General features: G+C 40.1%; 1 protein-coding gene across 4 annotated transcripts in view; it reads left to right on the plus strand.

Moving 5' to 3' along the window:
• The window catches only part of IQCH (IQ motif containing H), an 887,303-nt gene that overhangs the window by 396,623 nt on the left and 477,486 nt on the right, over positions 1–13,194 (plus strand). For all 4 annotated transcript variants that reach the window (XM_078683047.1, XM_078683049.1, XM_078683045.1 and 1 more), the window contains 2 exons: positions 10,834–11,385; positions 12,548–12,614. In XM_078683047.1, coding sequence (XP_078539173.1) covers positions 10,834–11,385; positions 12,548–12,614 — 619 coding nt within the window. The remainder of the gene's footprint in view (positions 1–10,833; positions 11,386–12,547; positions 12,615–13,194) is intronic.

A 13,194-nucleotide genomic window follows, 5' to 3' on the forward strand; every position in this document is an offset into this window, starting at 1 on the left:
AAGGCAGATATTGCTGTTGGGCACGCTGCATTTCGCGGCCTCTTTGATTTAGGTAGGAGGCTTTTAGCCTTCTTGTTTTCATACTGGTTGGTTATTTTATACTTTCATGTGGGGTTGTAAAGCTGTATGCATATAACTGACTGTTGACATATTTTCTTCTTTCTTTTCTTCTTGCTTTTTCTGATATTCCAATTCTACGTCATTGTGGGATAGGTCGCCTACTTCTCTTATTATGGTTATACTGCATACTTGTTAGATTCAAGCATGTGAATCTATAAAAGATACAATACTAGGGGAAAAAAACAAGTTACCTGTACACTGTGGTTCTTCAGTATTGATATCTTTTATAGATACACATGCAACCCGCCCCGATTAGGCTCACCAGTTACCTCAGAGTTTTTAGACCTATACACTTATGTATATCTGAGCATGGTGACTCTGTAGGAGAAGTGAACTCTGAGGTCTCCACTGTGATTCGCTGAACTTTGGATGTTATAAAATAGGGTTGAAAGGTTACTTAAGTGAGTTTTTCTGTTCTATTGGGGTCTATGGTAATGTGTTTGTACTGCTATTTCTACTGTTACTGTGGGGTTCCCACCATGATGACGGGGAATATTCAAGCATGTGAATCTAGAACAGATATCAATACAGGAGAGCCACAGTGTACAGTTAAGTAACTTGTTTTTTATTATGATGTAACCTGAATATTTGATTAAAGCACTCACATAGGCATACATGCTTCCGCACCACTTTCACCCCTGGGTGTTCCCCTGGTGTAAAATGTTATTCACTAGCACCCAGTAAACTTGTTTTGCAGGTGAAAGACCATACAGATCAAAGGCTCCCAGTTAATCTCTGCAGGTCATGGCTCACAGTGGTGGCCACGACCTCCACCCATGGCTGCCTTGGGTGCTCCAGTCCTGGAACCCTGAAGCAAGGGTCCTGCTGGCAGATTCCTCGGGCAGACCTTGGTGGGCTCGTAGCTGCAGAACTTTGCAGACTATTGCCGACAGACTGCACCATATATGTGAACACTTGCAGCTGCATGTACTTCCATTAGCTGCCCATATATATTTCTGGGTAGTAGTTTTAAAAAGGAGGGAACCAGAGGATCAGAGACTGAATGAAAGGGATGCCATTAATGAAACACTCCCCAGTGGTGACAGCAATGGTGCCATAGTCGCTAAGGCAAGGGGGAAACCTACTTCCTTCAACCCTTCTGTCCTCTGGTTTGGTAGTTAAGAACTGTCACTGATTGAGGTGCAGTAGGCCCCGCATACATGTGGGCTCCTGGGCCTGCACTATTGATAATGACATCCTTGCCACTCCCCATCTAATATTCTAGTGAATCCTTGACTTATTCTTCATGCTAAAATGCTTTGATTGTGAGCAGAACAACCACAATCAAATAAATAGTTTCAAATCCAAAATCAAGGAGGGAGAACTGTGTAGCCTTTATGTTAAAAAGCTCTGGTTATCCCAGAAACATAGGTGTAGAGATGATGTTATAGTTAAACACCACAACCATGGAGTTGAAAGACACTGTGTACTGCAATCCTTCAGTCAGTAGTTGTTGGGTGCTAAATGACCATCTCTGCCTTGATAAGTACCGTGATGATAGGGGATGCGATAGTCAGACTTGCTGTTTGCCCATAGAAAGAGCTACTAGCCAGAGAGATGATAAAAGAAGTAGAGTTAGGTTTCAGCCTAAAAGTTCTCTAAATCCCCAAAATGATATTTTGTATAAAAGTGATTTCTGTTGCTCAAGCAAGCCGAGAATGAACCCCAGCTGGCCTACCATGTGTGATTCTGGTGCCGGGTGATGTTTGAAGTCCAGGTCTTCCAGTGAACAGTTAACTCCCTCCACAAAGTGTGTGCTGCAGCATCAGCAGCCACAATCAGAGAAAGCTGCTCTAATTCTAAAAGCTGAATGTTTGGTAACACTGCAGTGCTCAGACTAGAAAAATGGTATGTGTTGCGAGTTTTGCTATGTTCCTACCCTGTATGGATGAACTACGCATGTAATGGAAACTTCCACAAAACAGTTTCTTTTGGCCAAGTAGACTTCTATTTGCAGAGCTCTTACCGGATACCATTAAGCTCACATCATGAAATTATTAGCAACGCTGAATCTTTTCAGAGCTGAACTTTTCTCTGTCTGTTTTTGGTGTGCTTAGATAACACCAAAACATGAAAGATGGGTTGGACAAAGCCAAAATTACTGAAGAGAAAAAAAAGACCAGCAAGCAATGTCAAATTAAAGGAAAGGCAGTTCATCAGGTGTAGACCCACTGAGAGAAGTTCCTGTAGGTGAAGCACAAATCTAGAAGAAACGTCGAAAGAAGGGGTGATGTAGTGAAAAAGGACCCGCACACTAGCACTGGATGCAAGTGGTAGCATTGTTGTCCCCAACACTAGCCAAAACTATAATACCAAACAGAGATTTCAGAGAGGCACGTAAATTATTGAATTTACTGACAAAACTGATAGTTTTCACCTAAGCCTAATGATACTTGAATTATTTACTTGATGCATCTATTTTGAATAAAAATGTGCTCTTCATCTTCATCAAAGTTTTATCACAACTGTTTCCAGCATGTTTCACAACAACTTCCCTTTGCTTTCCCAGGACACTTCAAATATTTAAATGTCAATTATGAAATAACAACAACATTTCCAAGTATTAAAATGTTGCACATGATATGTACATTAATATATGAAACAAGTTATGATGATAACGTATGGTCTAAGTATCACAACGCATAAGCATTATCACTTAAATTATCCAGCTTTCAATCAGTTAAATAATAACATGTTCCTCTATTCCCAATGGCTATTGAAAATATAGACAATATCAGTAAACCTGAGGTCTAAAGTCCTTTTTGTGTCAAACATGTTTAGTTTATTATGCAGTGTTACCAAGTCTAAATAGTCCAACATAGGTCCTTGGAGGTAAATCTTAACATAATAGACTCAAGTGAAGTTACAATTCTGAGTCAGGTTAAACTAAAAAGCAAAAACTACCTGTAGTATATAATATATATAATTGCATGTTTACAAATTAATATATCCAAATCAGTCTTAGTATTGTTGTATTGAAGTACAATTAGTCCAAAATGTGTATCTGAAATAGAATATTGGGCAGAATTTAACCTAAGTGCATAGATTTTAGAAATAAAGTGTGAAATTGCTATAAATTATCTGTGATTAAGAAGAATAAGGATTACCTATGCGGTATGAAAGCTCCTACGTGGCCAACAGTTGTATGCTTACAACTATATATTTTTTTTAACCTGTAAATTGGTTGTCTTCAAATATTGGGCACTATTTGATATTAATACTCTATGATTGAAGTAGTGTGGCTCACTGGTTAGAGGCGGCAGACCCGAGAGCAGAGGACGGCCGGGACCAGGGTTCGATTCCCGGCGCGGCAGGTTTCTGGACTAGGGTCAGCGGACTCGATAATTCTCTCGCCTCGGTTCCCACTCTGATCAGCGATCACACTCGGCAACTCTGGGCATTAGCTTGCCTCATCTTCACTAACGGCCCCACCAGACCGCCGGGGATGCCTGGTCTCACCCTGGAGATACCCATTAAGGGACCATCTCTCAGGGAAGCCAGGAAGGGTTTCGCAGCGGTCGAAGCGCCTTGGGACCCTACGGGTAAGTAGTGCGCTATATAAATGCCTATACATTTACATTTACATTTGATTCCCTGCACAACTTTATTTATCGCTAAGCTGCACTATATTGATCAAAAAATATGTTCTTTCCCTCTCTCTTTTTGGCACAAATTAAGGAACACGGACAAGCATTCATGTAATCACAAAATAGACTACTACAATTGATGAACTCTCTATTGGAAATGTTATTTTTGTTTTTGCAATCTTCATAATCCAATAGTTTCCCATTTGCGTACTCACAACAAATACATTTACCTCATTTATGAAATCCTTTCAAACTCTATTCAACCATATCGTAGTAGGTTTACATAGATAAAACAAGAATGTTGAAGAAAGATATAACAATGTGTATAATATATCACATGTAAGATGTACAGAATGGATAAATATATATTATATATAACTTTATCATTCTTGGAAATTATGGTAAACAAATATTTTTTTGTTATTCTCATGATGTGTTGTTATTTACTTTTAAGTGTTTTCAGATTAGAGATTGAAAAATTGTATTTGCCCTGAGAAAACGACAGGAAGTTGTCTCAAAACGCTTCTTGGTAGAAGTTTATTTTTTATAGAACTTCGATAAAACGCACGCTTTTAATCATCAAGTTTTTATTTGTTATGATAAAGGAACTCTTTCGAGGTCCACATAAAACAAAATATACATACAGGAAAGAAAAAATGCATACAATGTCCATATAACACCAAACACAAGTGAAAAAATGACATATTAATAAAAATCCAAGAAACATTTAAAGAAGCCATACAGTTTAAAACAAAACATTTCATTAGGAGGGTTAATCAAGGCCATCTGAAATGACTGGGCAGAAAGAATATTAAGTTGTAAGCAAATTGAACGTAACCATCTGCGCCTATAAGACATCAGGACTGGACAAACAAAGATTACATGATTTAAGTCCTGAACATGCTTCTGACAAAGATCACAGAGTGGAGAGTGACCATACCATCTAGCATAAAGAACTTTCAGCGGAAGCAGGTTTTGTCTTATTAAGTACATTAAGCGACGAACGCCATGAGGGATATTCCAGTACATATAAGGTTGTGCTTTCCGCAAGATGCATGAATCAATAACAGGAGTACAACCTTTTTTTAACAGACGGGAATTTCTGTCATGACAAAACCCCAATTCCCATGAAGAAATCCTCAATAGAGATTTTAATTGATAAGAGGATAAAGAAAATAAAGTTTCTTCATCCAATTTCAATTGAGCCACAGCAAATCTAAAGTTTTTTACAATCAAAGAATGTTCATTTAGATTGCCTAGCAATTCATTTTTTATAAGAAATCTCAGGGTATTAGACTCACTTTTTACTAAGCCTACAACCCAACGAATGGAGCCAGCCAAACCTTGAGCCCAGCTGCTACGAAGGCCAAGTTCCTGTCTCATAGCAGCAGTCGAACTTGCAGAACTAACAGATAGTAAACTACGCAAGATTTTTCCTTCCGTGGAAGATAAGAAACTCCATTGATTTTGCTCTATTAACTCTAAGCCATATAACAGGGAGGCAGGGACTTTTGCTCTAAATACATCTAAGAAAATTGAGAAATGCCTTCTACCTGTAGCTTTATACAAGGCTATTAAACTCTTTCCCTGTGAAATAGCCTTTCGGGAGTTGTTATCTATATGGGCTTTGTCACTGAGGTTAGTTGTGACAATTTTACCAAGGAAGGTATATGATTTCACAATTTCCAATTTTTTCTCCCCCACACACCATGGAAAATTAAGAAATTTAGGTTTCTTCCTGCCGGAGAAACACATCACTTTGCTTTTTGCCGTATTTATCAATAGGTAATGGTTTTCGGCGTATTCAGACAGTGCCTGCAAGCGATTATTTAAGCCCTTCGGGGTAAGGTCCAAAATCAGGATGTCGTCTGCATACATGAGGCATGCAATTGGAACCCCCCCCAAGGAAGGGGCAATACCAGCACACGATGAAAGGGCAACAGGTAAATCGACAGTATAAAGGGAGAATAGCAAGGGGGCCAAAAGGCATCCTTGCTTTAACCCATTAGAGGTAAAAATTAATTTGGATAAGTCGCGTTCACCTCCCAATAGAACTCTGCACCAAGTATCTGAATAGAGTGCACGAATTAACTTAATGAGATAAGAGGGCATACCCAAATCAGATAGCTTTCTCCACAGTAATATCCTACCCACCTTATCAAATGCGGTGGAAAAGTCGATGAAAGCCCCATAAACCTGCCCACCACGAACTTTAACATATTTTTCTGTGATGACTTGTAAAGCTGACAGGTTGTCAAGAGTTCCATGATTCTGTCTAAAACCTGTTTGTTCAATAGGTAAAATATTAAATTCAGTTACCCATTGATTCATTAAAGTGAGAATACATTTTGCGAAAACTTTACCTATGGCGTCAAGCAAAGCGATTTGACGATAATTTTGGGGAAGATCTCTCGCCCCTTTTTTATATAAGGGGACAATGATACTTCCTTTCCAGGAGGGGGGGACTGTTCCGCTAAGAAAACAGAACTTAAAAACTGGAAATAGAATCTTGCTCCAGAGTTCACTCTGTTGTTTCAGTACTGAGATGGGAACTTTATCTGGCCCCATCGCGCCCGAGGAACGCATGTTCATGATAGCAAATTCAATTTCCTTTTCAGAGGGACAATCAAATACGCATGAACCATCATTGAATTCCACCCTTTGTACTTGCACATTATTATTACTGTACAGTTTCTCAATGTATTGGACCCAAATCTGTTCCTCGATGGCAATCGGAGTGGCACTGGCTCTGGTCCCACAGCCCCTGCCGATTAAAGACCAAAAAATTTTTACTTGACCATTATAAGAGGCTTCTCTCAGTTGTATCCAGAGAGAGTCTTCCTTATCACGTTTTAGACGGGCCTTAAGCCTAGCTCTCCTTCTTTTTAAAATGGACAATTTATGCTTGGCTTCTTGAGTAAATAATAAATATTGCCCCCTTATTACTTTATTAATTTCTTTATTTAAAGCCCGCAAAGAAGGAGGGACTGCAAGCGATTTTTTCACCCCAGGTTTTTTCTTCGCTATTGCAATTACCAAATCTAAAAAATTAGCAAATCCTAACAGCTCTCTCCCTTCCCAGAGAGATAAGCTTTTAACAGTTTGATTCAAAAGGGGCAGCAGATTTTCAAAACAACGAAAATTCCAGAAACATTTCCCAGAGATGGAGTTAAAATTCACCAGATCCCTCTCCATACTCCAAGAGTCCACTTTCGGAAGACTAACGGAGACTATAAGCAACAACGCATTATGGTCACTAAGATTAGACTCAATGACTTTCATATTTTTCAACTTAGAGAATAGAGCATAATCAGCCATGACATAATCAATGATTGAATTTCCCTTATGTGATTTATGCGTACAAGCTGCCGGGGTATCAGAAGGAAGCCTCCCATTTACTATTAAACAGTCAGCTTTATATAGACCTTCTAAGACAAGTTTACCTCTTTTATTAGTTTTGACTTTGACAGGGAACTGGGCCAATGGGATATTTAGTGATTCTTCCCTAATTTTGTTTCTGAATAGAGCTAGCCCACAATTGGATATACTACAATTCAAATCCCCAAACAATAACACATAAGGAGGCGAAACAACATCCAATGTAGCATTTAAAAAGGAAAACAACGTCTTGAGACCATCATTATAGCAGCGATTTGGGGGGATATAGATGTTTATTATTACCAACGATCTATTGGGGCAATCCTCAAAAACATCTTTTAAGGTAATTGCTTGGAACAAATTCCCTGGATCGAGATAATGAGAATAATTCCATTTTATTCTATTTGTTAACAAACATGCTATTCCTCCTTTTGCGTGACCTCTTCTAGAGGAGGTTGCACACTTTTCCAAAACGAAAAAATCCTTTTCCAACGCTATTCTACCTTCCACCCATGTTTCTTGTAAGCAAATTATATCCACCTTGTGTGAATACAAAAAGGCTAGTTTCTCCTTGTGATCTTTAAAGCCTGCTGTATTCCACGAAATGATCTTCAACTCTTTGTTAAAAATCTAAATGCGGTTTAAGGCCAGAAGAAGCCTTACTTGCTAAGACTCCCGGTAGCCAACTCCATTTAGATTGATCATCCTTCAACATTTGTTTCAAGGGGGGATTTTTATACAACACTTGCCTTTCATTCCTGGACACACATATTTTTAAATCCTCTGACCCAGAACTAGACCACTCCGTCAGCTTCAAACCCAAATGGGGAGAAGATGACAAATTGGGGAGTACCTGAGAATTATATTTTTCCCCAAAATATGGAATAACATCTATTCCTCTAATTTGCAGTTCCGCAGCCCACTGTAGAATTAGGTTTGACACTATTTTTGAATAAAATTTCACCCTTGTAGATCTCCCCAGCACAGAGTTAAGGAGCAGTACTACGTCCAAATCAGACGTTTGAATTAATTTTAAACCTACAATCTCTTTGAAACAACTAAGTAGGGCTGATCTATTTAAAATTAAATCAGTATCAAACAAAGGCAAAAAATCCAGAAAAAAAGTATCTACAGTTATTTTTTCTTTAATAGGACTAACTACAATTGGGGGTACCTCTGAAGGAGGTCGTGCTAAAGGGTTAAGACAGGGGCGACAAGAATTAGCAAGAGAGGAAGTGACCTTAGGAACCTCTTGAAAAGGCATTGCGGATGGATTAAGACAGGAAAGGAAGGGATTAACTGCGGGTGAGGTAACCCTAAGGCAAAAAGGATTCGTAGAACTAATAGGACCTAGACCCGTAGAGGCGAACTCCCCCTTCGGGGAGGCAATCAACGCTTCTACGGGAACAGGCAACTGGACAACCTTAGGGGATTGTTCTAAACTAGATTCCACCCTTTTTATAATAAATGCATCAAGAAAATGAGTTGAGTATCCAGTATCATTTGTACTTAAGTAAATTCAATCATTTAGATCAATGAATGCATTAACTTGGATGCCTCTCTGTTTGTTATCACAAACCTAAAATCATGAGACAGCTTTGTTTGGCCTCTGAAATTCTGGGATACCGGGTGAATTATGCCATTAATTTCTTCAAATCTTTGGGTGTGCACTCCACCTCACAAATGTTGTTGCATATACTGTACAATATTTTTTTTCTTGCTTCTGTCAAAGAAAGGATGGATACATGCATAGTTTGTCACTAAAAAAAACGGTCAAAATTAGCATTTGATGGTCAACACAAAGAAGGAAAAAGTCTGCTGTGCTACCTCTTTGGTAGCAGGCTAGCTACAGAGTCCTCTTCAGAAGAGATGCGTTCAGGTGTACACTGTTAAATAAACATACAATACAATTCAGAAAGTGAAGAAATTAAAATAGTTTGCCCAGCTTTATAATTCCAGCAAAAATGTGTGTTTTAATAGCTAAAAAGAATCACAAGCAAAATAAACCAACAGGGGCCTGTAGTATACTATTCATGCCTAAAACAAACTGATTGTCCCTATAGCAATACTAATGTAGAACTCGTAAATTAGGGTGGGATGCAGTAATTGATGAATTAAGGCAACCATTCACCTAGTAGGAATATACTTGATAACCGGTCTGGGTGCTTGAACCTGCACAGATTGCATCTTAAGCAGATAGAGGGAAGACTTTCCACAATCTTCATTCAGATATAGCTCTAAAGGTGTTCTTTTGTCTGATGAACCATCAAATCATTCTAGTGGTGTGTGGGTTCCATTGCTTTAAAACTGTTCAGAAAGGCTGTTGTTGGCAAATGACTCATTTGACAAAAACATATTTTGTGTTGCAGACTTAGGGTCTGATTTACAGTTCGGTGCTGAAGGAAAATCGTTCAATTTCTAAAGGAATTTCTGAATATGGACAAGAATCCACTGGTTGAATGCCCTCTGTATCAATATGCCTATAATGAAGGAAATGTGGCTGATAGATTTCACTACAGAATTTGTACCTCCTCTAGCAATCGAACTACCCAGTTCTATATTGGGCCCTAAGTTCTGGATGTGCACATTTTTTTCTTCTGCATGAGAGCTTTTTGTGGATTCTCATCAATGTTCGTGAGGTATACCTCTACAAGAAAATCATCACTCTGCTAGACTTTTATTTTGTACAGCCTATAAATGCCCCACTGCTCTTATTCCTAACTTAGAGCTGGTAAGAGAATTAACACAAATATGAGTATAGAAATTATCGTTAGCTTCTCAATATTATGGATTAGAAAGCCACTAACGAGTAAACAGAGGCTGAGTGAATATGCAGCTATTGTCAAAACGTGGTGTCCTCAAGCAGGTAAACGGATCACACACAAAAATGTAAAACAAAATTCCAAGAAGTATTATATAAATTATTTTTGTCATCTGTACAGTACAAAATAATTGTGAATGGGCTGTATGGTACAAATAGCCTGTTCTAGGTGTGACTAAAGCACAAGCATCATTTAAACGAAATAGTAGAATGAGATTGTGAGGGCTTTCTGAAGGCCATCAGTGAAGGAAGGGCTTTAATTATTAAATGACAACTGATTTCATTATTTTTACTAGATTGTGGAGAAACAGTGCTCCCATCTACTCCCATTCCGGCACAGGTTACAGCCTGGAGTCAGAAGCTGTAGCATCTGACTAGTGACACTGTGTCAGTAATGGGTGCCTAGCCTAACAGTCATTTGTAAGTAATGCAAATAATTTTGACTGAATAGGGAGAAAATGGAGGTTTCTTAGAAAGGGGCTTATCTCGTTAATTTCTTTAGCCCAACAATCAGCCCTCACGCAGCACTTTGGAAAGACTGGAGGTGATTAAACTGATATTGCCTTGGGACCCTCACGGGTGAGTAGTGCGCTTCACAAATCCCTGATTGATTGATAGTATTTTCGTGGTATGAGTACAGGACATTTGCATAATCTGGTTTGGATTTAGCCATGGGCCCAGTCACCACTGATTGTGAAGTGGGAGGAAAAATAGGAGAATTCTGAATTGGTGAGAAAGAAGCATGCTTCCTTTTGAAACAGTAGTAACTTGCCAATTCTTGTGAGTGTTGCAATCTCAGAAGAGCACCTAGAACATTTACTGACTGTTCACTGTTTTCTCTTTCACGGTCTTCACTTTCTCTGTGCATCTTTTTTGACTTCTTTTATCTCTTTCTGTCTTTGTCCCTTCCTTCTGTTCTATCTGCAGATCCAGCCCGCAGAACCCGCTCGTCTCTCACAGAACACACCACTGGAACACTGCTTCACTATTTATGAGGGTACTATAAATCACCAGGCCCCAGATTTCCTGGCCTTCAAACAGCGCTACTGCCTCTCCTGGGGGAGTCTCCTTTCCTTCTTGGAGCATCTTGAAGTCTTCCTCAAAAACTATGCCGTCCCAGCCGCAATATTGAATGGGGAGAAGTTAATGGAGACTCTCCTGAGCTTTGAACTTAACCAGCGGCCCACCCGATCTGACCTATTATCTGTGCTGGCCAACCGAGCTGCTGTCAAGAGACTCTTGAGCCGCCCTGGCCAAAGGTATCGAGGACAGGATGGACTGGTTGCGGCAGCCACCAAGATCCAAGCCACATGGCGCCGATATCGAGACCGAAAAACCTATCTAGAGTATCGGCGGCACAAGTGGGCAGCAGGAGTAATCGCCATCTCCTGGTTACTTTTCATGCAGAAATCCCGCGTCAAGCGCATCCTCAAAGAGTCGCGTCAGAGGCATCTGGAGAACTTCCGTCTCCGAACTAAGGTAAGAGGGGTCACTGGAACAAGACGTCCTGCCCACAGATTAAACCTGTGCTCTCACTTCTACTTACCACCATCCTCCACCCACCCACTCATCATAGTCCATTCTTCACCACAGATCTATTACTGCATTGTCAACCGCTTTAGGTGGTGTCCAGGCCTGAAGCAGCTGACATAGATGGAAATTGGGAGTTTTCTCAAAAAGTTGAGGCCTCTTAAGGGCAAAAGGTCGGAGGCAAAGAGGGGTGCCTGACATGCAACTGGTTTTGGCCCAATACTCCTGGTCTTTCAGAGGCATCTGCGGGCATGTTCAGAAATCTTATCTTTCCTTTGGCTTGTCCACCTCTGACACTTTGAATGTCTCCCACCTCTCCTCTTTCATTCGTCCTTTCATGCTGTTCAGGATTTTCCCACCCCTTCTTCTGCCCGCACCAGCTGTCGCTGCTTTGTCAACAACCATTTAAGTTTTGCTGACAGCCTTTTAATTAGCGCTTACCATTTCATTTACATGCTTGTTCCTTCCGTTCTCCCTCTCTTAATTTTTTTAATTCATATTCCTTTAATTAAGTGAAGCCGCCACTAATCCCTCGTTTGCTAGTCGCGTCGGGCAGCAACCTAATTAAATTAATTGGGGTGGGGGAGAGATGTTTTAAGGATGTAATTAAATCAATTAATATAATTTACGCCTGGTTTAACTGTACAGTGGCAACAAGGTGGGAGTGGAATAAAGAACAACGCCCTCAGCCTTGAGTTTCCATTCAATACTTTTTTGCGCCTTTATCATTTTATTATATTGCACGATTAGGGTTCTTTTTCATTTCAGATTTAAAAGTGGTTTCGAACATCCGTAACTCATGGGGAAGACCTTATTCCTGCGAATTCTCGTTTTTTTACTCATGAAAAACGTGAAGTAAATCGCAATTGACGTAACCTTGTATTATGAATCTATGATGGCATTTCGGGGTTCTGTCAACACTTAAAAAAATACTCGACCTCCATCGTTGTGTTTCTGTATGTCGCCGATCCCGTATATGCGATTATATGAATAGTATTATGTCGTCTTTTATATAAATAGCCTGTATTTCTTGCTTGACGCAAGAGAGAGGCAATTACTTGCAATGTGCTCAAAGTGGTCAGTATTAATGTTATGATATTTCCTTTTTCAGCATCTGGCCGCTAAATGGAATCAAATGAAGGCTTCAAGGCGCACTGTCATTCATGTCCCATCATTAGGTGAGGGTGTTAATTCGTATTTGTTTTTTGTCTTATGGCAAAACGTAACCATTTCCCAGCACATCAAGGCTCACTGGTGGGGGGACGGACCCACATGCCAGTTCAAATTGGCCTCGGCAGGGAAAATGTTCTTCAGAGCAGTGAGAGCAATAACGCCGGGCCTGTGCACCAAATAGCTTTTAATTTGGGGATTAAGCAAATCGGGCTATTATGGAAGCGTGGTGGGGGGCGGAGGAGGCAGCGCTTCGGTGCAACGACGTGAGGTGGTGGGTTTAATTTGCTTGTCGTTGTCACCCAGCAAGGTTGGGCACTGTGCCCCCTCCCTCCCACTACACCCCCCCCTCGCTTGCACCTAGGCTTTGTTTTCCCCAGGCCCGGCCCGACGCGGCCAATAAGCCGAGATATTGCTTGTACACTGTTTTAATCAAATGTGCAGTCAAAACGATAAGCTACATTGTCTGAAATTATTTAGTTCTAATTACGAGCAGATGGGATGTTTTATTTGCACCCAGGGCGTCTGAGCAAGAGGAAATGCTGTGTGAACAGGAATAATTAAGAAGTTGAATAGTGGCTTTTTTGC

The sequence above is a fragment of the Lissotriton helveticus genome, chromosome 3_1 (genome assembly GCF_964261635.1).
Source record: "Lissotriton helveticus chromosome 3_1, aLisHel1.1, whole genome shotgun sequence".
NCBI classification, from domain to species: Eukaryota; Metazoa; Chordata; class Amphibia; order Caudata; family Salamandridae; genus Lissotriton; species Lissotriton helveticus.